The sequence below is a fragment of the Octopus bimaculoides genome, chromosome 23 (genome assembly GCF_046866305.1).
Source record: "Octopus bimaculoides isolate indiv1 chromosome 23, ASM4686630v1, whole genome shotgun sequence".
NCBI classification, from domain to species: domain Eukaryota; kingdom Metazoa; phylum Mollusca; class Cephalopoda; order Octopoda; family Octopodidae; genus Octopus; species Octopus bimaculoides.
Window position 1 is genome coordinate 19,429,732 of NC_142950.1, and position 25,787 is coordinate 19,455,518.

The window sequence follows — 25,787 nt, forward strand, 5'->3', positions numbered from 1 at the left end:
ATTACGCGGAATATTTCATTAGTTATAATATATGTAATTATATTTTACATTCATTAGTTTCATGTTTCAGTAACAATGCCATTATGTATGAACCTTACAGCAAGTGATATAAGTGTGACGTGATGGAACTCCATGGGATCGTCCAGTATCAAGAGGTTATGACGTCAGGGTTTGATTTGGTTTTTCAGATGTCAGCGGCCACCAACACATCACGGAAGACTGAACAGAGTTCAAAAACACGGGTTGTTGATCAAATAAAATAATATCTCCAGAAAGTTTTTCCAAAGCCATGCGATTAACAAAAAAAAAAAAAAAGAAGTGATTCAACTTACTTCGCACAAGTGAACTAAAGAGTTTTAAAACTTGTTGAAAATTAGCTAATTTTGAAAAACGTGTTCGGGGAAAGCTGTTGTTCTTCCTCTATTAACTACATCAATTAAAGTAGGGATTCCGAACCATTTTGATCCTATGTATCCTTTGAAAAATTCATTAAAATTTTATTTATTTTGGTAAAAATACCAATTACTGGTGAAAGATTTGGCGAATGTTCCTCTTCCGGCTTTTAGACGTTGGTTAGTGCGTTTTTTACAAATTTATTACCACAGAAGAAAAAATTATCGTCTGTGCAATGAACCTCTTGATCAGAAATTTTGAAATTTGATCTAAATTTGGCAAAGCTTGCTTCCCAACCACATGGTTTCGGGTTCAGTCCCATTGCGTGGCACCTTGGGCAAGTATCTTCTACTATAGCCTCGGGCCGACCAGAGCTTTGTAAGTGGAAAGCCTGTCGTATACGTGTGTCCACCACCATTTGACAACCGATCGTAGCGGTTAAGCAAAAGAAACCGGTAGAATAAGTACCAGGCTTTAAAAAAAAGTACTAGGGTCGATTGGACCAAAAGTTCTTCGAAGCTGTGACCCAGCATGGCCGCTGTCTAATGACTGTAACAAGTACAAGATTAAATGATATACATTGTTGACTTGGTGCATCATTTTATTGTCCCTAGAAGGATGAAAGGCAAAACGAGACGTCGATGTGATTCAAACAGAAAATTCAGGAATCGTTAGCTAAATGCTGTCTTCTTATAAATCATTTAAAATTATAAAAGTCGAAAGGAAAGAGTTTAATGGATTTGAATCGACTGCAATATACTGGCCGAAAGCGTTGAGAAAGCCTCTGTGTGCAACTACTCGATGTGCAAGAAATAGCAACCAAATTTCTCGAATTTCACACCCTATTACTGTCTTTAAAAAATAAATGACACTTTGGATAACATAGCTGTAGATATAGTAAAAGAAGGGGAAATCTGGGAAATTGCTTAAAAATGCGGGAAGAAGAGATGCTTTCAACATTGATCTGTTCACTCTCAGAGCAGACCTTGAACTAAAAAAAAATATTTTTAAGGTATTTTATTGATCGTCGGTAAAACGAAGGAGACTTCGTCGAGAATTGAACCCCAACGTGACGCATGGCAATTTAAAACTCCTTTTCATTGCCTTTTTTATTAGTCATCACGATTAGGGGTGATCCAAATTTAACCTCAACGATTTACGATATTTTTATTCATATTTCATTCTGGCACGGAATCCCCCTACTATTGCAGAGGTTACGTTCCAACCACCCAACCCCGCGATAGGTGAAAATCTGCGAAGTAGAAACAGTACTATACTGTATATTTTTTTTAACTATTTTTATAATTTGTATATATTTATTTTATTATAAATGCAAAACAACACCACGGAGGAATCGACGTAAACTTAAATAATAAACCGCAATAGGGCGAGGGATTACTGTACTTGCACAAACGTGCCCCTGCCCGACTTTGCTCCCGCAACTTTTAGAAAAGGGAGTACTTTTTAATGAAATATTCTACAAATACTTTCCAGATAGAGCAGATTAAAATTACTTTGGAATTTAAGGTGGAAAAAATGGTGGGCAGGCACACGTACGTACATAATGACACACATCAAATATATCTATAAAATGAAACTTGGAATTTTGAAAAAAGATGTGCTGAGTGTCCATATGTTTGTGTGCACCGACCATTTCTGTCACCACCCACCACTACAAGGCACATTGAGCAAGGGTCTTCTACTATAGCCCTTGGCCAACCAAATACATGTGAGTGAATTTGGTAGACAAAAACCGAAAGAAGCCCGATATATATATATATATATATATATATATATATATATATATATATATATATATATCGTTTTGGCATTGCGAGACTAATAACCTGGTGTAGAACTCAATATGCTTCAGAACGAAGTGTTAGTTGAGTATAGTAATGAGAAAATGAGATGATAAAGGAATAAACGATCATCTTATAGCAGAAACAGATGTAAGCTAATGAAGTTCATAAGATAATCGTTTATTCCTTTGTCATCTCATTTTCTTTTATATATATAAAGTCAAAATAAGCAACAAGGATATCCAAAGTTAATGCAGTACAATCGTTTCATGCGACTCCATTTAATTAAGCAATGTGAACATTACATCAAATGTAAAATGCAGAGCAATCTTCAACTGCACAAACATATAGAAATTACATTTCAACAGAAGGACATTTTTATAACTACATTAAAACTCTCCAAGTAGAAAGGAAGAATACAAAAAACCATTTTGACTTAGCCAGACCATACAGGCCAGTAAATAATTCCAAGCAGATTTTTAACTGTCACTGATTTTATTTGTTTCGTTTTGTTTCTGATTTATGGATCACCTTATTTTGAAACTGTATGGATAATACCATATTTAATTCTGGTACCTAAACTTAAGTACAATATTCACCTTAAATCTAAATTTATATATATATATATATATATATATATATATATATATATCGTTTGTAAAAAATATAAATCCGAAAAAAGAAGCACACTCTAAGATGTAGATAGTATATATCAAAAATGGGAAGGCCGGTTTATAAGATTACCTAAGATTTTCCGTCCATAAAAGACCAACAGGTTTTGGGGATCTGACAATACGCTATAAAGCTATTGGCCAACATGTTTTTGGGATCTGACGATACGCCATAAAGCTAAACTCTTTATGGTCGGGGAAACCTAAGGTAATCCTATAAATCAGCCTTCCCCATTTTTAATATATATATATATATATATATATATATACACGCGCGCATGCGCACGTTTGTTTGATCCACTGCTTTACAAACGGTGTTGGTCAGTTTACGTCCCTCTAACTAAACGGTTCGGCAAAATAGACCGATAAAATAAACACCAAACATAAAAGAAATAAGTTCTGGGGTCGATGTATTCCACTAAACTCTAAATCGGTGTCCCAGCATAGCTGCAGTCCAGTGAATGAAACGAAACAAGATTAGATTCTGACATAATCATCATCTACACCACCTGAAAGATATTTGTAGAAAATTTCATTAAAAAATATCTATTAAATATCTGCCTTTGTTAAAGTTGTGAGGAAACAAAGTTGGGACATACACAGGGCCGGTTACTAGGAAGTGCGAGGCTCTCCACAAAAGTTGAAGATTGATGTTTCTTGCAATACCCCGGTCCCAGCCAGAAAACGCTGAGGGCTTAAGCTCCACCAATTAGCCACAATGATATACTAAAATGTGAACGCTCATATGAAAGTTTTAATGTTCTGACATACTGTTGGTGAATAGGCCTTCTCAAAACAAACTTTACTGACTTTTTTTTTATCTGAAAAGTCTTTCAAAATTATTTCAAAAGAAATGGTTTTTGTAATGTCATTTTCTGCAGATAGCATCGCCAAATTATTTAGTCTCTCTTGCGAAATTGTTAACGTAGGTATGTTTTAATCAGTTTTAGTTTTGAATCACCTGATGCAACTGTTACGGGTATTGTTGAGTAAGTCCTAAAAGCAATAAAAAACGTTTGGAAATGTTTAATACAACATAGCGTCCTCTACTAGAATGTGTACTCGGGGCCCACTCTTAGTACGGGGACCAATTTGAACAAATTTGTTTAATTAGCTTAAAACCGACTCCGAGTATACGCAATTATGTTGGTATACCTTTCACCCCTCTTACCCTAAAAAAAAGTCGAATTAAATCGTAAAAGTAATTTTTGATACAACTCACCAGTTGTTGAACTCCATCGATTTAAATTTTCCAGGGAATTTCTTTCGCATCTGAAAACTATAGACATTTTTTGCTTCGTTTTACAAATTCAAAAGTCTCAATAGTAAAAATAATTAGACAAAAATTCTTTCTAAGAACTCGACTATTTCTGTTGCTTTTAATTTATAGCAATATTTTTACAGTTTTATGCAAATTATTTGTTTAATGGTTTTGCCCGGATGGAAAAAAACGTGGACAGGCGAAGAAGTAGCTATGTAGTCATAAGTTTGCTTCTCAACAACATGGTTCCGGGTTCAGTCCCACTGCGTGACACCTTGGGCAAGTATCCTCTGCTATAACCTCGGGTCAAACAAAGGCTTTGTAAGTGGTGGATGTGGTAGGCAGAAACTGAAAGAGGCCTGTTGTGTGTATGTTGTGCGCCCGTCTTTATTTGTCCCCATCACCGCTTGACAACCGGTATTGGTGTGTTTACGTCTCCGTAACTTAGCGGTTCAACAAAAGTGACTGATAGAATAAGTACTAGGATTTACAAAAAATAATAAGTACTGGGGTCGAATCGTTCGACTAAAATTCTTCGAGGCGGTACCCCAGCATGGCAGCAGCTGAACCTCTTTCAAATCCCTGTTTTGTTTTTTTTTATTTAAAAAAAATTTCAGAAAGGAGACGTTAAATAAAGTAGTTCTTTTTGTTTGTTTTTCAGAAATCCATAAACAGACAGGAGGAGGAGGATTAACCCTGAACGAACAGAAATAGATCATATGATAATGGGCATTCTAGCCGTGACGCTCCTGTCTACATTTAGAAGTATCTAGGTCTGCTTTATCTACTGTCCCTTACCACCCCTACTTCTTTAAAATAAAATATTAAGATAACGGTTCCCTCATTTTCGACAGGAGGGAACAGACAGGAGGAGGAGGATTGGATTCTAATCAATCAGGAATGACCGGGAGCTAAACAACAGCACAAATTCGAAAATGAGGGAACCGTTATCTTAATATTTTATTTTAAAGAAGTAGGGGTGGTAAGGGACAGTAGATAAAGCAGACCTAGATACTTCTAAATGTAGACAGGAGCGTCACGGCTAGAATGCCCATTATCATATGATCTATCTCTGTTCGTTCAGGGTTAACCAAGTGATGGAGGTGGAGACTAAATAATGATAACAACTACAAGAAATCGTGAAAAGTTGTACAAAATCCTGTTTTCCAGAAGCCCAGATTCTTCTTTAACATTCTTGATCCCAACATGCCCGAGGCCAACTTCTGGTTCTGACACAAATTTCCCGTTTTAAAGTGATCTAAATTAAAACCTTCTATCAAAAATTCACAATAATTTATATTCCAAACACCAGCTTAATAATAATGACAAAATTATTTTATTAACGTTTTCTTTATTTTCCAAATCTATTGAAACAAAGGCAGTGTATTTCAACAGAAACATAGTAACAAATGAGTTAAAGTAATCTAAATTAAAACTTTTTTTTTCATGTAAAATTTCATGTTAATCCATGTTCCAAGCACCAGCTTAATAATGACAAGGTTTCTGTAATATATTCTTTAATATTTTCAAAATTACTTGTAACAAAAATAGTGTATTTCAACACAAGTATGATAACAAAAGGGTTAAACATGTAAAAATGATCAGACTTTGTTCGTTTCGAAGAAAAATTTGAAATAGAACATGATTTAGTCTTAGTCGAAATTTCTAAAAAGTGAGTAATAAATAATTTGTAGGCGCTGGCCTGGGTGTGTGGTTAGAAAGTTCACTTAGCAACCATGTGGTTTAAGTTCAAGCCTACTCCGCGGAACTTAAGGCCTACAAAACCCTTGGTGTGGGCTAGATAAACGGAAACTGAGGGGACAAACAAGGACAGACAAAGGGATTAAGTCGATTATATATCGACCCCAGTGCGTAACTGGTACTTATTTAATCGACCCCGAAAGGATGAAGGGCAAAGTCGACCTCAGCAGAATTTGAACTCAAAACGTAATGACAGACGAAATATCACTAAGCATTTCGCCCGGCGTACTAACGTTTCTGCCAACTCGCCGCCTTGGAAACTGTGCATATATTATGTGCGTCCAGAAGGATGAAATGTAAAGGTAGCCTCGGCGGGATTTGAATTCAGAAGCCGGCGTAAAATACCATAAACTCTTTGCCTCGTAATTTCTATTCTAAAATATATACAGGTACAAAATCAGGAAACTTTGGTTCCAGAGCCTTTCCGGATTTTTGGGTTTTTTTTTCTTAACCAGTGGTGAACACACTCTAAATTAAAGACATTTAATTTACTTAGAAATGCATTAGTGTAAATGATACATTAGTATAAATACTATTGTGCTTTGCAAGGTACTAGTAAACTAGTCTGGCGGCCACGGGAATCTGGTGTTCTTGCTTATAAGTTAGCGCGGACTATTAGAGGTTCCGAATCATCAGCGTCAAGAAAGTCGATGTTGTATGTGTACTGGTTTGCAAATGTATTAATTGGATTTCTCTGTGTAAAGAAATGATAATGGACCTCGGTCAAACTTTCCGACTAAGTATGAATGTTCATTTGTTGAATCATCTAAACCGCTAAGCTCAGTGGACGACTTGGACCAGCTGGTGTAGTTGCGGACTCATTGAACAAGGATGTTTGACGCTGCCAATATTTGTGCAGGAAGACAAAGGTTCGGGTCTTTAGGTCTCTGATCCTCCCTGTCCTGATCTATAGTTGTGAGACTTGGACACTGTCCGATGTCCTTAGGAGCCAATACAATTCCTTTGGTATCAGGACGATTCACAGGATTTTGTAGTCATTAGTCGTGGTTTGTATCCGACCAACAAGTGTACTCAGAAACAGGAACGCATCCTGTTACTTGTATGATTCGCGAGCGCCAACTTAGGCTGATTGGCTATGTTGCTTGATTTTCCCTATAAGACCCTGTTTTCCATGTTCTCTTCACTGAGGATCCGGTTGGATTGACAGCTCATGCTGGTCGACCACATATCACATGGTTACAGTAGATGAGGAGGTATCTCGCGGTGATGGGGACTAACTGGGACTCAATGGGTCTCCCAGGAGGAAACAGGAATATACCGACAAATTGTGAAGGCAGCAACGCACTGCAACAGCGCATGCCCCCAAACCTAACCGGGTTTCTTAGCAAAGAAAAGGGTAACATTTTATTCAAGTACTATAAACAATTAAAATAATTAAACAAAATTGTTTTAATTCAGTTATTAACTGACAGTACATGACTCGTACACAATTTCTATATGATGGCATTACACATATGCCAAAGAGAATAAAAGCGGCCTTTTATTCAATTTTTTTAAAGTAAAGTAAAACGAAAAAAATCAATAAATATATCAGTTTGTGCCGGTCGCCATCGAGATTTCAGGTGTTCTAGGACCTTGTACTACCGATTTCCTCTGCAAAATAGAGATAACACAATTTGACATGAACTGTATTTAAAGACTGTAGTAGTAATAATAATAATAATAGTTCAAATTTTGCCACAAGGGTAGAAATTTTGGGGAGAGGATGAGTCGATTACATCGACTCCAGTGTTCAACTGGTACTTATTTTATCGACCTCGGCCGAATTTGAAATCAGAACGTAGCGACTGCCACAATACTGCGAAGCATTCCGCCCGGCGTGCTAACGATTCTGCCAGCTCGCTGCCTTAATAATAATCCTTTCTACTATAGGCACAAGGCCTGGATTTTGTGAGGAGGGGGATAGTCGATCACATCGACCCCAGTAGTCAACTGATACTTAATTTATTGATCCCGAAAGGATGAAAGGCAACGTCGACCTCGGCCGAATTTGAACTCAGAACGCAGCGACGGGCGAAATACCGCTAAGCATTTCGTCCGGCGCATTAAATATTCTGCCAGCTTGCCGCCTAATAATAATAATAATTTGATAAGTTCCCTGGGGTAGCAGCTGTAGAATTCTTATCATTGTTCAGTCCGTGGCGAGTCCTGAGAGATCAGGTCTGTATACACCATTAGGTGTATACCCGCTTCCGTACATTAAGTTTCTTGAAGAAACAACGGAACGCAGATTCTGAACTATCAACACAATATTTATTTACAGAGGAAATAGGCAGCACTTCGCCCTTTGGTTGCTGAGACGCCGTCAATGATGTTGAGTGGTTATTTATCTCACTCCAGAGTTGGAATGTTGGAAAGAGCTGTCTCCAGAGTTGGAAGGTTGGAGAAAGACTGCTTGTACGTCTAGGCCCTTCGTCGGCCGGTGAGAAAAGAGAATGAATAAGGGCGCGAAGCTTGGATATCGAATGACCACGCATGCGCACGAGACTCTTCCTGTATTCCTTCCGGAACTAGTCCCTGCGCATGCGTGGATAAGCTTTCCGGAATGTCTGCTATTAAGGCGTCACTACATGGCTACCCCGCGAGTGCCGAAAGCACGAAAATAGAAAATTTGGAGGGACGCCTGAGGCAAGATGGCCACCGAAACCACCCACAAGATGTGGCACAAACACACACAAAGAAAAATCAAAGAAATGAATGTACACTTGTGAGATACATGCATGCAATGTACAAATGAATTGACAATGACAAAACAACCGTGATGACAACTGTCCAGGAAACTGGAATCACGCGATGTAAAAGTCTGATTTTTTTGTTTTTTCTGAAAGGAAAGAAAATATGAGTGCACAAGTGTGTGTGTGAGAGAAAACACAGAACATAGTAAAAGTGTCTGTAACAGACTGTGAAAAGTCTTAAAACACTGAGATGGAGAAAACCAGTTCGTATTAAAATTCTACAAGGAGATAGAATGTCCATACGCAGGAAGTTGCGGTCAAGGAGCAGAGCTGTAGTTGAGCGTCGATGCTGGGACCTGTTTACCTGGTACGGAATATTCTGGCTGGTTAGTTCTGGTTTGGTGATCGTGAGTGGAAACATCCACTCTAACAGGGTCGAGATAAAACCGCGCTTGTTGATGTTGGTTGCTTGTGTATGTGTAGAAGTCATGTTGACGATGTTGGCTGTACGTAGAGTCGTATTGCTGCTGGCGACGTCGGGGGCGATGCTTGTAGTTCGTAGTGGTTGTTGATGTCGTCGCTGTAAACTGGCTGTAGCTGTAGCTGTGTTCTGTATGTGTGTGGTGGTAATGATGTTCACAGTGGTGTGTGGTGTTTGAAAAAACGGGCACGTCGTACACGAAAGTTGAGGGTTTGCCAAGGTACGCTTTTTCAGACGGTCGACAGACACAACCTCTGTACGACCATTAGCGTCGACCTTGAAGAAATTCACCCAAGACTGCGGGTTGGGCGAGGCGTGTAAGGCAGCCTTAAATTGCCTATGAAAACGCTCAACCATCCCATTAGAGGCGGGATGGTAGTTGTTGGTGCCTATCAGAAGAGAGAAATTTGACAGGGCGTCTATTTGAGAGGTACCGTTGGTGGCATTGCTGGAAAATGCTGTCATGAATTCGGAGCTGCGAGCGAAAATGACCAAAAGATCCTGTGCAAATGAAGATAAGCCAGAACTCTTCCATTCTCCGGCCGAGAGAAACGGAGAGGTGACGAAATAAGCTGAACTGGGAACAAGTAAGCATCAACAAATGTTATGTACTCACTGAAATGTAACTGTGCATTTTACTGCTATTTTCAGCAAGTAGAGGACGCTGTGTACGAATGAATTGACGTCTCGTGAAACATGTAGGAACTGCTCAAAAAGTTGTTAGGATGAAATAACCGTGAAGTTTTTTGTGTGAAAAACCACAAAGGTCTCAGCCGTAAAGAAGTCTTCGGTTATAGGCTCTGGAAGTCATTGACAAAATGAAAAACTTTAACGTAGAAAAAATTTTCTTAGCTTTTCGCTTGTGATGGATGAGAATGTAGAGGCAATCCTGAAGTTGAACATCGCGAAACATACGAATTCAATGGCTGTTGAAACGAGGTCTGTAGATCTTTTAGCTCGGGGTACCAATTGTAGTATTATTGGTCGGAAGTTCAGATTTTCGCGGCTGCAATTGTTCTTTATTCGGGGACACCAATTGTAGGGAAGTGCCGTGTGATGACCAAGAGAAAGTCCTGCAGCTGTGGAATAAGCTGATGCGAGTGATTGTGTGCATTCTCTATCTGTGACGAGCATGTTGAGAGACAGTTGACGGCTCGTGTAGTATTATCGGTTGGTAGTTCAGATTTTCGGCTGCTGTCGTTCTTTATTCGGGGTCACCAATTGTAGGAAAGTGCCGGGCTGCGTTTGTTCTTGCGTCGGGGGCACCAATTGTAGGAAAGTGCCGGGCTGCGTTTGTTCTTGAGTCGGGGGCACCAATTGTAGGAAACTGGTTATACATCATTAGGTGTATACCCGCTTCCGTACATTAAGTTTCTTGAAGAAACAACGGAACGCAGATTCTGAACTATCAACACAACAATATTTATTTACAGAGGAAATAGGCAGCACTTCGCCCTTTGGTTGCTGAGACGCCGTCAATGATGTTGAGTGGTTATTTGTCTCGCTCCAGAGTTGGAATGTTGGAAAGAGCTGTCTCCAGAGTTGGAAGGTTGGAGAAAGACTGCTTGTACGTCTGGGCCCTTCGTCGGCCGGCGAGAAAAGAGAATGAATAAGGGCGCGAAGCTTGGATATCAAATGACCACGCATGCGCACGAGACTCTTCCTGTATTCCTTCCGGAACTAGTCCCTGCGCATGCGTGGATAAGCTTTCCGGAATGTCTGCTATTAAGGCGTCACTACAGGTCTATGAATGAAGTATTCCGCTCATTACCAATTCACCTTATATGTTTTTTTAAAGAAAGGCTGGGTGTGATTTGAGGGTGAATTGGCTATCATTATTAGAAGTCTAACGACCGTGTTGGAGCTTCCGTTGGCTATAATATACAACAATTTGTACACCTACACAAGAGTGCCCCTCCACTGACTTCGGTTCCTCATAACTTTCAGAAAAATGGTATTTTTTAATGGCTTTCTACAAATACTTTTCTGATGGCGTAGATTACGAATTTATCGGAATTTCATGTAAAAAAAAAATATTGGTGAGCGTCCATACATATGTATTTGAGTGTGTTAGTATGTATCTACAAAACCAAACTTGATATTTTGAAAAATTATATGTACGCGCGCTCACCAGTTTTTTGCTTTTTTTTTTACCTCATTAAATTCTGATATCATCGTATGTGTGGGAGACACACTTCAGTTGGTATGTTGATGTTTGCTTCCATTCCGTTGTCCACTTTTTCCCCATCAGACCAACTGAAGAAGAGGCAGCCATGTTACTGATTGAATGAAATAATTCAGGGACTTGCTGTTTAGCCCCAAGTCATCAATACTAACCAAAGAGACCAACGATGACGGAAGACATTGCAGCTGTGATAATCCCGACTTTTCGGGAATATCTGGGTCTAAGTTATCTAATGCATTCTTTGATTTTGTTTTTTATCTTTTAATAAGATTTGGTGGTTGTTCCTGGTAGATTTGACGGTTATATTATAAGCTTCCTTGCTTTATCGGCATCAGGTGATGCCCGTGAGGGCGCTTGGCTTTCCCAACGCCTTAGCTTCGCCATCGTCTGTGTTAATGCTGCGAGCGTGTTGGCTTGCTTCAGTAGGTTCCGTTGAACCTTGTGGTGTGCGACCAGTTACTCGTGATAAAAAGAAAAACTTCCCCACAAATGATTTCAATACAGTTTTAACAGAAAGGTTTGGAAGAATTAGATGAAAGTTCTCCGGTAATTTTCTTTCATGTAAATAAATGCTTATGTTAATTTTAAAATTTGCCAGCAAAATCTTGTAAAATGACTATACAAATACCCACCCAATTCCGGTTTTGTTTCCCCATAACTTTAAATGAAATTTTCTACAAATACCTCTCAGAGGTGTATATTATAATCATATCAGAATTGAACGTAAGTAAAGCAAGGAAAACTGATGGTCGTACACATATACCTCCTAACAAACACACACACATACACAGACACACAAACACATGCACACGTGCACACATACATATATGAATGAGGAAAAGAAGAAAATGGAGAAATTGACGAATAGACATCAGTTTATTCAAAGATATTCAAATCAATATAATATGAAATTCCTATCCCTACAGCCATTTCCATATCTAGTTAATTCAATTAGAGAAATTGAATTGAATTAAATCAATTCAGAATTTTCATATTGAAACTGGTTAATTGGGTATTTCATCAGTGAAGAATTTCCCAGAAAGTAGATACATTCCAGCATGTTGGTTGAGCCCTTGACAGACTCAGATGTGAGCGTTTTGGTAATGTACGTATTTAAAAAACCGTTATGAGTATATTATATGTGTGTGTGTGTGCGTGTGATATAGTAGTGTGCATGCGTTTGTAATACATAATAGTTGTTAATGATGGTGGTGTCGCAGATAGAGGGAACTAGGTGTTATATATATATAATAGAACGACCGTTAGATATATAAAGAGAGTAAGTTTATTAACATAGTGAAACTGTAGTGTCTGTGTGTGCGTGCATGCGGCATATATAAATAACACAGTAGATATGTCAGGCCTTCGTGTACAAGAGTATGTATACAACAATATGAATAACGGATCGTCGTATAAGCAATAGTGTGTGTACAATATGTGAGAGTACAATATGTGTGTGTGTGAGAGAGAGGGGAACACAGAATATAGAAAGAGTGTCTGTAACATAGACTACAAAAGTCTCAAACACTGAGATAGAGAAAACCAGTTCGTTTAAGAGTTACACAAGATATAGAATGTTCATACGCAGGAAGTTGTGGCCAAGAGAGCAGAGCTGTGGTATCACAATATGTGTGTTGAGCATCGATGCTGTGACCGGTTACCTGGTCGGAATATTCTTGCAGGTTAGTTCTGATGTTGTTCGTGATCCACTCATACAGTGTCGAGATAAACCGCGTTTGTTGATATTGGTGTGTACTCTGGTAGTGCGGTTGCTGGTGACGACATTGGTAGACAGTACATTTGGTGGTGAAGACGTCGTCGCTGGAAACTGCCTGGAACTATGTTCTGTATGTGTGTGGTCAGCGACCAGACCTGTGAGAGATCTGAAATCGAAGACGACTGGCGGGTTCAAACAGGCTTATTTATAGATGTACAGGGGGCTCCAGGGAACAGGCAGAAATCACTCTCTCACGTGACCTTATTAGAAGGCCACTATTGGACGGTATGCACCCTGGCGCGAAGCAGAACTGGGGACAATTGCCGCGCAAATGAGAACCAATCAGGGTAGTGGACACAAGGGTCCAAGGCAGCCGAAGGCTAGATGTTAGCCGTTTCGTTATCATTTATGATTGAATGCCCGAGAGAGAGGTTTCACTACATATATATATAGAGAGAGAGTGAAAGAGAGAAAGAAAGTGAGGAAGAGATGGCCACCATCAAATGACTGAAACAAGTAAAAGAATAAAAGAATACCAGAAGAACATTCCATGCCATTAAACCATGAAAGTCTTTTGAATATGTAAGATGTATTTTAAGGCTAAATAGTAATTCTGTTTACGTTTGCGTAACTGAGATATTTTGGTTGGATTATACAGTTCTCGGTTTTACACTTCTTTCCATATTCTGTAACTGTCACAATATAGAAACGTTTCTCACGGCACCAGCACACAATTTACAGATGCTTACATTTTGTTATGTTTTCCGTGAATTTTTTGGCTGTGTGGTAAGTAGCTTGCTTACCAACCACATGGTTCTGGGTTCAATCCCACTGCATAGCACCTTGAGCAAGTGTCTTCTATTATAGCCTCAGCCCAACAAAAGCCTATTGAGTGGATTTGGTAGACAGAAACTGAAAAAAAGCCCGTCGTATATATGTATATATATATGTATGTGTGTGTTTGTGTGTCTATGTTTGTCCCCCCAGCATTGCTTGACAACCGATGCTGGTGTGTTTACGTCCCTGTAACTTAGCGGTTCGGAAAAAGAGACTGGGGGTCGATTTGCTCGACTAAAGGCGGTGCTCCAGCATGGCTGAAACAAGTAAAAGAGTAAAAGAGGCCCAGCTAGTTATTATTATTATAAATAATTGATTATATGTTAAAACTACTTGAAATTTGAATCTGTTGATACTTCACATTTTATTACACTAGCATCTGCAAATATAAGCATTAAATAATGCTTAGTAGATATAATATTGATATAAAAACATTAATTAAATGGTAAAAATGTATATTAAGTTTTTCTGCACACTCAACAGTATCACTGCGGTTTGCTATAAATTTAATTAAGCATGTTTCTCATAAATATGTCATTGATATTTTATAATATAATTATTAAACTAAGTTAGAGGTAAAATGTATTGATTTTATAGTAGTTGTGGCTTTAGTACCTTTAGTTTTTTAAATAATTTTTTTTTTATCAATTGTATTTGGCAATGTTTAAGTTTTCTTTGTTTACATAGTTGTATTGACCATAACCTCTGTGCACAAATATGAATGACACTATAATATGATAATTAATTAGCAGTTTCTTGACATGTCATATTATTTGTTGGCTACCATATTCAAACAAACGTATGCACTATTACATGAAGAATGTATTACAAACGCATGCACACGACTATATCATACATATTTGTTTACATATATATATATATATATATATATATATATATATATACTCATAATGGTTTTTTTAAATACATATATTACCAAAACGCTCACATCTGAGTCTGTCAAGGGCTCAACCAACATGTTGGAATGTGACTACTTTCTGGGAAATTCTCCAATGATGAAATATCCAATTAACCAGTTTCAATGGGGCAAAGAATAACACCATCTTGTCTCTTCCCATCACTTCTGGACAATCCCGCAGGCTCCTGAACTGAGAGGATATTAACCCGAGCTAGACCCCGCTTAATGATTAAGATTAGCTTGCTGTGATGAGCGAAACGACCAGCATTTAGGCAGCAAAACAAGCCACGATGGCCTGTGGAGTTGAGGAGCCTACTAAAGCGACGTCTCAGTCCTCCACTTACGTCGGTGCCCACTCTGAGTACAATGGAGATGCTGAGCTCATCCAGACTGAGTAGATCACCAATGTTGATGCCTCATCATGATGGAGTCTATATGGGAAGGAAGTGGTCTTCCTATAATGACAGATAATATATCAATTTTGGATAAAAAAGTATCCAATGTAGAAGATACTTATGTGGAGTCTGGTTTAGACTCTGTAAAAGAGAATGTTCAAAATAAAAAAGCCTTAAATGATATCGAAAAGAGTGAATTCGGTGATTGTAAATTGTGTGTAACTTGTGAGGATGAGGATAAGCTGTAAGCAGAGTTACCACTTTCAGCATTAAATGAGAAACTACAGAACAATGATGTGTATAAGACAGAATGTAGATCTGAAGGTAACAGTGGTAATACAGCCTTAAATCAAGATAGGCAAAGCTCCAACGTGGGTAATAAAGCTATAAAGCCTCCAGTTATGAATGAAAGTAACAACAGTGTACATACTGGTGACAGAAACAAGCCTGTACAGCAACGATCTAACCCTTTCAATAATGAATTTATCTTTGAAGGAGACCATTTCTCTGAAGTAGAATCAACAAGTTCTTCCGACAGTCATGTGTGGTCATTTATTCAGGATGGTGCAATACCTTCCAGAGACAATCTAGAAGTTTCTTTTGATGAACTTGGATTGGCAGAAGATCATTTTATGCATCCAGAGGGACATTTCGGACGAAGAGGAATTACATATGGCCATTGAAAACTGTAAAGAGTTGATCCGACAGTGTGATCCATCAGATCCAGCAAGTGCTAACTGTCAACAGAAACTAATTCAGTTGCGCATGCACTACCAAGAGCTGAAGGAAGGACCTGTTGAAACTGACACCCAAATCAAAGTTGTCATGTCTCACAAATTCAAAGATACGTGTCGGTGCCAATAGTCATTCACTGTGAGAAACGTAAAGGTGTTATTTGGGGGTTGATAGGAATCAATACATGGTACAAATGTCAAGAATGTGGGTATCGATGTCACCAAAAGTGCCTTGACTCTGTGATGAGGAATGTGTCCAAGTGCAAAGATTGCCCAGGGTCAAAGCATCATCACCGATATTTGTCCTGAACGAGGCCTTAGTCTTCAGAAATTTCGATGTGTTGATTGTCGTGAATTTCAAAGTAACCAAGGCTGGTCTAAACCCCGTCTTTGTGATTATTCTGGCCTTTACTATTGTGAGCTGTGTCACTGGGGTGATGAGATGGTCATTCCTGCCAGAGTTGTCTCCAACTAGGACTTTGAACCACAGAAAGTAAGCCATGCCAGTCGACAGTTCGTGAAATTAATGTTGCAAAAGCCTGTCTTAGATCTTGAAAAACACTGTCACTTATGCTTAATATGTCAGAAGAATTACATCAAATTCTTAAACTTCGAAAAGACATCCTTATTATGAAACGATATTTTGTCCTTTGCCAAGTTGCCCGTGAAAATAAGTTGTTGTTATTGCTGCAGAAACGACAACATTCCAATATGTTTTCATTACAAGACCTCATAGGTGCTGATTCTCAAATATTGCTGCCTTAACTAACAGATATTGTAAATAGTTTTTTGAAACACATAAAGAAAGCCTGCCAGCTATGTCGTGCAAAAGGATATACCTGTGAAATCTGTCACAGCAGTGAGGTTCTCTTCCCATTTGACATATACACAAAGTCTTGTGAAACTTGCTCTCAAGTCTTCCACAGGAAATGCTTTACAAAACTTGAAAGCTGTCCACGATGTGCTCACCGACTTACATTGACTTCATGCTGCTTTGCTATTGAATAGGGCAATTGGTTTATACATATGTGAATGTATGCACATAGATGAAACACACAAGCACAAGTATTCACCCCTTCCTCCACACACACACACATGCACGTGTGTGTGTGTGTATATGTGTGTGTGTGTGTATCATCATCATCATCATCATCCTTGTTTAACGTCTGCTTTCCATGCTAGCATGGGTTGGACGATTTGACTGAGGACTGGTGAATCAGATGGCTACACCAGGCTCCAATCTGATTTGGCAGAGTTTTTACAGCTGGATGCCCTTCCTAGCGCCAACCACTCCGAAAGTGTAGTGGGTGCTGGGTATGTGTACATTCATACATATAGATGTGTTAGGTATATTATGTAACTATCCCATCCATATTGTTTGCATATACTTAAAGTGAATGCTGATTGAGTAAGTCGACAGGTGTTAAATGATTATGCAGATTTGTAGCAAATAAAAATTTAAAAAAAGGAAAAAGCATTATGTGATGAAAATCTGAGTCTTGAGTGTCACAGCATATCTAATTTCTATTTTACTAAATAGAAAAGCCAAAAAAACTAAATATCAAAATGTGTTCTATGTAACTAAAAATGGCCAAAAGAATGAAAGCTGTTGGAAGAGAACTATTATTTCTGCTATGAATGGTTACTGGCTGTGGACTAAATAATGGTTGCTTTCCAGAATCTTGCTTGATTCATGTAATTATTTTATAGAAGTTAATTGAATGGTTATAAAAAATAAGAAAACAAAACAAAACATAACAAAGAAACAAATAATTGCTTAAAAGTTGATTAAATAAATTGACATTTAAAAAAAGAAAATAGGCGCAGGAGTAGCTGTGTGGTAAGTAGTTTGCTTACCAACCACATAGTCCCGGGTTCAATCCCACTGCATGGCAACTTGGGCAAGTGTCTTCTACTATAGCTTCGGGCTGACCAAAGCCTTGTGAGTGGATTTGGTAGACGGAAACTGAAAGAAGCCTGTCGTATATATGTATATATATATATATACGTATGTGTGTGTGTATATGTTTGTGTGTCTGTGTTTGTCCCCCCAACATCGCTTGACAACTAATGGTGGTGTGTTTACATCCCTGTAACTTAGTGGTTCAGCAAAAGAGACTGATAGAATAAGTACTAGGCTTACAAAGAATAAGTCATGGGGGTCGATTTGCTCAACTAAAGGCTGCAGTCAAATGACTGAAACAAGTAAAAGAGTAAAAGAGTTAATTCAATTTCTCTAATTGAATTAATTGGATATGTAAATGGCTGTAGGGATAGGAATTTCATATTATATTGATTTGAATATTTTTGAATAAACTGATGTCTATATGTCAATTTCTCCATTTTCTTCTTTTTCTCATTCATAAATATTCTAAATACCCATATCCATCAATGCAAAACTAAAAACTAATGTGTTTAGTTTTTCATTGAACACTGGTTATAAACCGGAGAACTAGGATGCAAACATCCCTTAAAGGATTGTAGGTCCTTGAAAGGATTAAATATATATATATACAAAATGAAACTTGAAAGTTTGAAACAAAAAATTTGTTGTGTGTCAGCATCTATATGAACATGTCCACTTCTTCTTTCCTCATTAAATTTTGATATAATTATAACCTGAAAGTTAATTGTTGAAAATTTCATTAGAAAATATCCACTATGAGGAAATAAATCCGGTATGGTTGAGACACACTTAAGGGATCATGTCAAATTTCGTCTGACCATTTGAAGTTTTAACTGAGTTGTGTCTCTGGCCCTCTTAATACAAATTCTTGCTTCACATGAATCGTATATAAAAAAGTGGAAATAATATAATAAAAGAGCTTTCAATTAACAGTGACACTATTCTTCAGCTAAATAAAATTATACAGTGAACCAGATTAACACATCACAAAGTATGTTGTCTGAAGAAAAGCATACATAGTTAGATTTTCAACTCAGTTGAACATGGTTAAATGTGCTTCAACAGGAACAAAAATAATGTGGCATGGCTTCCTAAAAACAAACTCTCCCCTCTGAAACCTTATGCTATTTATTAACAAAATTGGGGTTCAGATGACCATTTTTAATTTGCTGCTTTTGCTTGTCAATTACACAACACAATTGGATACGAGCGAAGTATCCCACATAAAACTAGACCAATCCAAATGCCTAATACTCGACAAAGTATTTCAGCATCACATGACTGGTCACATGACCAATCATTAGCGACTTATGTGTGGAGCCCTTCTGGGAGTACTTAAGTCAAAACATGCAATTATGAAATTAGTCTTACTACAAGGTATTTCAAATTTTCTCCTGGTTATTTTCAGAAATATGTAGTTTTGCATGCTGATGAAAAAAATCACATTCATTTTTTTTTTTCTCTAGAAGTTAATAATCAAGTTACACTAGAGCAGAAAATTTGAAATGGCTCAAATTACTGGAAGTTATTTAACAAAATCCCACTTGTGTGAATATGCTGCTTTATCAACCAAGATTTAACCCATGAGAAACAAAGAAAGACTCTATATGGCATATAGGAGAATTGGAATTTCATAGCAGATTTGCTGTGATATTTTCACTGCATAAACAACATACAATGCTCTTTTCCAATAACAAATATCACTTTTATTGATCCAGAAAAATGTAAGGTCAAACAGCATCAATGACAATGACAGCTATATAAGACCATGACTTACATGAAATAAATAAACCAGAAAGTATAAATAAGAAATAAGTTTGTATAAATGCAGATAAGAAAAAGGCCTTTTTTATATACCAAACTATATTTGTAACTCTAGAGTTTTATTTGTTTGACAAGAGATTTCCTTGATCTGAAGGGATAAAATTTGAAATATGTCACAGAAGTCATGAAATAGAATTTTACACACACACACACACACACACGCATGCATGCATGCACACACGCATGCATGCAAGCATGCACACACACACACACTCACACACACACAAATTCATTTTTGTTTTTATTTTCTTGTAATAGTATACTATAAAGTGTTAAAACACTCATACATCTACAGCAACCTGATCATTGACCATATATGCATGTGTCAGTGACTCCAGGTCATGAAATGTGACAAGATGTTTTGGCAGTTCTTTTTTAGTTTTCTTTTTAGTTTGTGACCAGATGGTGAGAAAATCTATAGTTGCCAGTAGAAAATTCTGGATTGAAAAACAGTCTTGTTCTCTGCTGGAAAAATTGGAAAATGGTGAAATAAGTTATGTTTTGGCCAGGAAACCCTGGGTAACTGTATTTTACAAGACTTGTTGTTTTCATTATCGCACACGTGCGCGTGTACACACACACACACACACAGACAGGCACACACACACATGCACACACACCTGCACACACACATGAACACATACACACACACTCACTCACACATGCACATCCATCTACTACAACAGAATTAATACCAGCACTGGTGCCACATACAAAGCACTCAACACACTCTGTCGAGTGGTTGACATTACAAAGGGTATCCAACCATAGAAACCATGCCAGAACAGACAATGGGGTCTGGTGAGGACCCTAGCCATACCAGCACCAGTCACACCATCTAACCCATACCAGCGTGGAAAATGGACATTAAATGGTAATGATTTCAGCCCTTTAGTTACTTATGTAACTTTCTTCTAATTAAAATAGAATGTGTGTGGATTATTATTATTCAAATTTTGCCTTTCGTCCTTTTAGGGTCGATAAAATAATCTACTAACCCTTCCCCCATAACTGCTGGCCTTGTGCCTAAATTTGAAATTATTATTGTTGTTGTTGTTATTTGTATAAGAATAAGCATAGTCATGTGGTTAAGAAACTAGTAGAACTGAACCAGAAATCACATGCTTTGGAACATGGTTTGGGCTCCAGTCTCCACTGCGCAACAAATTAGGCCAACAGATACTACTGATGAAATAAGTACAGGCTTTAAAAAATTTACTGCGGTCAATTTGATCAACTAAACCCTTCAAAGCATTGTCCCAGCATGACTATAAGGCGCAGGAATGGCTGTGTGGTAGGTAGCCTGCTTACCAACCACATGGTTCTAGATTCATTCCCACTGCATGGCACGTTGGGCAAGTGTCTTCTACTATAGCCTCGGGCCGACCAAAACCTTGTGAGTGGATTTGGTAGACGGATATTGAAAGAAGCCAGTCGTATATATATGTATGTATATTTGTATGTGTGTGTATATGTTTGTGTGTCTGTGTTTGTCCCTCCAACATCGCTTGACAACCAATGGTGGTATGTTTGTGTCCCCGTAACTTAGCCGTTCGGCAAAAGAGACTGATAGAATAAGTCCTAAGGTCAATTTGCTCGACTAAAGGTGGTGCTCCAGCATGGCCACAGTCAAATGACTGAAACAAGTAAAAGAGTATATATATATGTGTATATATATATATATATATATATATATATATATATATATATATATATATATATATATATATATATATATATATATATCTGTGTGCGAGTGTGTGTGTGTGTGTGTGTGTTAGCAAAGGTGCATGGCCTTGTGGTTAAGGTGTTGGGTTTATGATTCCAGGACTGTCTGACTGGTACACTGTGTCCTTGAGCAAGGCATTTTATTTCACATTCCACCAGTCCAATTAGCTGGAAAATGTGTCCCAGCTTATTGTTGATACCATTCTCTCTCCTCCTTGTTGTCATATCTCTGACATTCCAGACATCCCATGTCCTCAGAACTACATTAGTTGACTTCTTTCAGTTTGGAAAAAACCACTCCTTCAGTTTCATTCTAAAAATTGGCCACAACACAACCAATGCATATCCAACAGATCAAGTCAAAGCTTATTTTACCTGAGAAATAATAAGGGAGGTGGTAGTCATGGTGGTTTCTACAATAGGTACAAGGCCTGAAATTTTGTGGGGTGGGGTAGTCAATTACATCAACACCAGTGCTTAACTGGTATTTGTTTTATCAAACCTGAATGGCAGGGGAAAAAGTCAAGTCAATATTGGCAGCATTTGAACTCAGAATATAAAGAGCCAGAAGGATTGCACTAAGCATTTTGTCATTAAGAACTGTTTCAAATTTTGTCACAGGCAAGCAGTTTTGAGGAGAGGGGCAAGCCAATTACATTGACTTCATTACTTGACTGGAACTTTATTTTACTGACCCTGAAAGGCGAAGTTGACCTTGCCAGCATTTTAACCCAAAATATAAAGAGCCATGAGGAATGTCACTGTTTTGTGCAACACACTGATGATTCTGCCAGCTCACCACCTTTGTTTCAAATTTTGGCACAAGGGTAGACATTTTAGGAAATGTGGGTTAGTCAATTACATCAACTTAAGTCTGACCTTAAAATGATGAAAGGCAGAGTTGATTTCAGTGGGATTTGAGCTCAGTATGTTAGGAGTCAGAGGGAATGCTACTAAGCAGTTTGTCTGATGCTGCAACAATTCTGCTAGGTCACTGCTTTTTATAATAATGGATTCAAATGTTGGACCAAGGCCACCAAATTCTCCTTGTCTTTATTTTCCTCCTTAAACATAGCCAAAGAGGAAAATTCCTGTCTTTTTTTTTTAAATAACAGCACTTATACTCCACTTGTATGGAAGTCCTTACAGAGGAAGGAGATACTACATTCTAATTTTAAGTATCTATTAGTTTCACTTATCCCATTTTTCCTTTTTTGATATCTATTTTCCTGTGTCCTTGTCCAATAAATCCTCTCTATGAGTTTACTTCTTGTTCACTTCAAAATATGAATCCAATAATCACTATATTTTCTGGCATGCCATTCAACATAAGATACAGTTTAAACATGTACTACAAACATTCAAACATCATCACTATCTTTCTAAATCCTACTACATTTCACATGGAATTTTTGGTTCTCCTGTTCTTTATTGGGTCTAAAAAATTCAATCTGTATTCTGGAAAATACAGTAAAACAAATGTTGAGAGAAAAATTTACTCCTGGTACTGTCTGCATGAAGAAACAATAGTTAGGCTAGTGCTGATCTATAGTAAATATCAAAAGACTACCTAGAAAAAAATTGTGGTGAGGTTAACAAAACAATGCAGCTTAAAATTCATGAATTAAGCAAAGATTGGACCAGTTACTTGCTTGAATAATGGAGTTTTTGAACCAGTGAAGGTGGGAGTTCTTCCTAATTCACATTTTTGATAATCATAATCAGTGCCACCAATTTATTCTTTTACTTGTTTCAGTCATTAGACTCTGGCCATCCTGGGGCACCACCTTGAAAAATTTAAGTTGAATGAATCAACTCCAGTACTTATTTTTCCAAGCCTGGTACTTATTCTATCAATCTCTTTTGCTGAGCCACTAAGTTACAGGGGCATAAACACACCAACACCAGTTATCAAGTGGTGGCATGGGACAAACACAGACACAAAGATACGCATGCACACACACACGAGAAAACTGAAAGAACCTACCATGTGTGTGGGTGTGTGAGTGTGTGTATGTGATAGGCTTTGGTTAGCCTGAGGCTATAGTAAGAGGGGTCCCAAAAAAACAAAACATGGTACAAGACTTCTGATGATTTATTTTTCAACATAGTCCCCCTCAATGGCTGAACACTTTCTCCAGCGGTGCTGAAGTGCCATTATCCCAGCGTAGAAGAACCCTTTGGTGAGCATTCTCGGCCTTTTTTCTTTGATTGCTTCTCAGAGGCATTTCAAGTTGAGAATAATACAGCCCTCTCATGGTGTGACCCTTTTCAAGGTAATCGATCAACAAGACACCTTGAGAACCCCAAAAAACAGATGCCATGACCTTGCCAGCTAAAGGAATAACTCTGGCCTTCTTTGGGGTAGGAGAGGATGTGTGCTTCCACTGCTCTGATTGTTCTTTGGTTTCAGGCTGGTAGTGATGGACCCAACTTTCGTCCATAGAAATCAAACGAGCAAGAAAGTTCTCTTCATCAGCTTCAAACAGTTCCAGATTGCTCGTGGACAAAGTGTACCTGGTGCGTTTCTTTTCAGGAGTCAAAAGGTGAGGGACCCACCTTGCAGAAACTTTTGAGAACCCAAGTTCTCTTGTCACAATGTTGTCTGCTCTTTCAGTTGAGATGCCCAGTCTCTTGGCTATCTGATGACATATTTGGCGATTTTGCATTATCATACCAAGAGCAAGGTCAAGGTTGTCCTTGGTGGTTGCAGTTGGAGGTCTCCCTTGTCTGGGATTATCTTCCACACTCTCCCTGCAATGCTTGAATTCATTTACCCAGCATTTGACTTTCATATGAAGGAGCATTGTCTGTTAAGGTTCTCACCATATCTTCATGGATTTCTGATGGAGTCATGCCTTTCAAATGAAGGTACTTTATGACAGCACGATACTCAGTTTTCTCCATTTTCTTTGTAATCTGGACACTTGTTTATTCAAAAATCTGCAACAAGAAAAATTAAAATATCAGAATCATAGAAATGAGCAAGAATACTCCAAAAAGACTGTACTTATCAGAAAAAAATTGTTTCAACTATCTAGCAGTACCCTTTCTAGGTTAAGCTCAAAACCTTTCATACACCCCTCATAGAAGACACTTGCCCAAGGTGCCACACAATGAGATTAAACTCAGAACAATGTGATCGGGAAGCAAACTTCATTCCATACAGCCATGCCTGCGTGTGTGCACATGCAGACATATTTAGTGATTGAAGGGGATCAATTTAAAGATTGAGTCATATCAAAGTGAAACATACCAAACTTGATGGCTAGACAGCATGACACAACAGCTAGACAATCCATTCCATTTGTGAAGTGTTCATCAATGAAAGAAAGTTTACCTGTGTACTAAAGTTTACTTAGAAATAGATTTTATATTTTACTCTGCTTGTTGTTCCCTTAGCAAAGTTTATTTTTCATGAAATAGTTTTAGGTCCAGTTCAATGTTCTTTTTTTTTTTCAATCCTATCTATTGAGAGTTTGGTTTTTAATTGTTTTGTTGGTTTGATTATGTTACTCATTAGTATCCGTCTATCTCACAGAACTAAGTGCTTGCAGGAATAGGCATGTTCATATGGGGCATGCTTTCAACAGATCCTGACTAATTCTTCGTGCTGAAATTTCATTCCCTCATTAACATTGGGGTTTCAAGGATTTCCATTTCAGTTTCCTTCCATGTGGCCTTCCTGAAATTCAAGTTCATGCGGGGTGAGTCATGTTTGATGTTATTTGTGTATGTTGCCCTCATTGACAATTGTATAATGCTGTGGTTGGAAATAGCTGTGAGAATGACCTGATCATTGTGAAAGAAGTCTGTATTGGTGGTAAAGACTAGGTCAAGTATGTTATTTCCCCTAGCTGGATGGGTAATGATTTGTTGCATGAGAAAGTCTTTAGTGGTATCGAGAAGAGCATTCATATCTCTCTAGTTCAGTTGTTTAATTTCAGGTTGGATATAGCCCTCAGCCCAGCTGGGGGCTAGGAAAATTAAAGTCCCCTGCTAAAAGCACATTGATCTGTGAGCTGGGCTCATTTGGGTTTTGACTTATTAGCAACAAAGTATCTTTGAAGTGATCTCCATGGTTAGCTGCATCAGGAAGACAGTAGGTAATGGCTATGATCAAATTGAGGTCAATCACATGCATTATTAGTGTTGGAGTGGGAGAGGAGGACATTTATTGCCAGGTCTTCTTGGATGAAGATCGCTATTTCTCCTTGTTTCCATATTGTGTAGTCAATCACATGCATTATTAGTGTTGGAGTGGGAGAGGAGGACATTTGTTGCCAGGTCTTCTTGGATGACGATCGCTATTTCGCCTTGTTTCCATATTGTGTAGTCAGTTCTGAGTAGTTTATAACCTGACCTATGTACTTCTGCATCCAATATGTCTGGAATCAGTTACGTTTCACTTAGTGCTACACATATTGTCTTTCCTCAATGTACAAGGTCTCTAAGATATGATATTTTTGTTTGGTTT

General features: G+C 38.0%; 1 protein-coding gene and 1 pseudogene across 2 annotated transcripts in view; one reads left to right on the top strand and one right to left on the bottom strand.

The window, feature by feature from the left end:
• LOC106884270 (uncharacterized) overlaps positions 1–4,283 on the bottom strand; it is a 37,959-nt gene extending 33,676 nt beyond the window's left edge. The window contains exon 1 of one of the 2 annotated variants that reach the window (XM_052976049.2): positions 4,089–4,283. In XM_052976049.2, coding sequence (XP_052832009.1) covers positions 4,089–4,155 — 67 coding nt within the window. In that variant the 5' untranslated portion in view covers positions 4,156–4,283. The remainder of the gene's footprint in view (positions 1–4,088) is intronic. The other variant, XM_089340041.1, reaches the window with a different exon arrangement.
• A 10,851-nt stretch (positions 4,284–15,134) lies between these two features.
• Positions 15,135–16,860, top strand: LOC106884269 (differentially expressed in FDCP 8 pseudogene; annotated as a pseudogene).
• Positions 16,861–25,787: the final 8,927 nt, after the last annotated feature.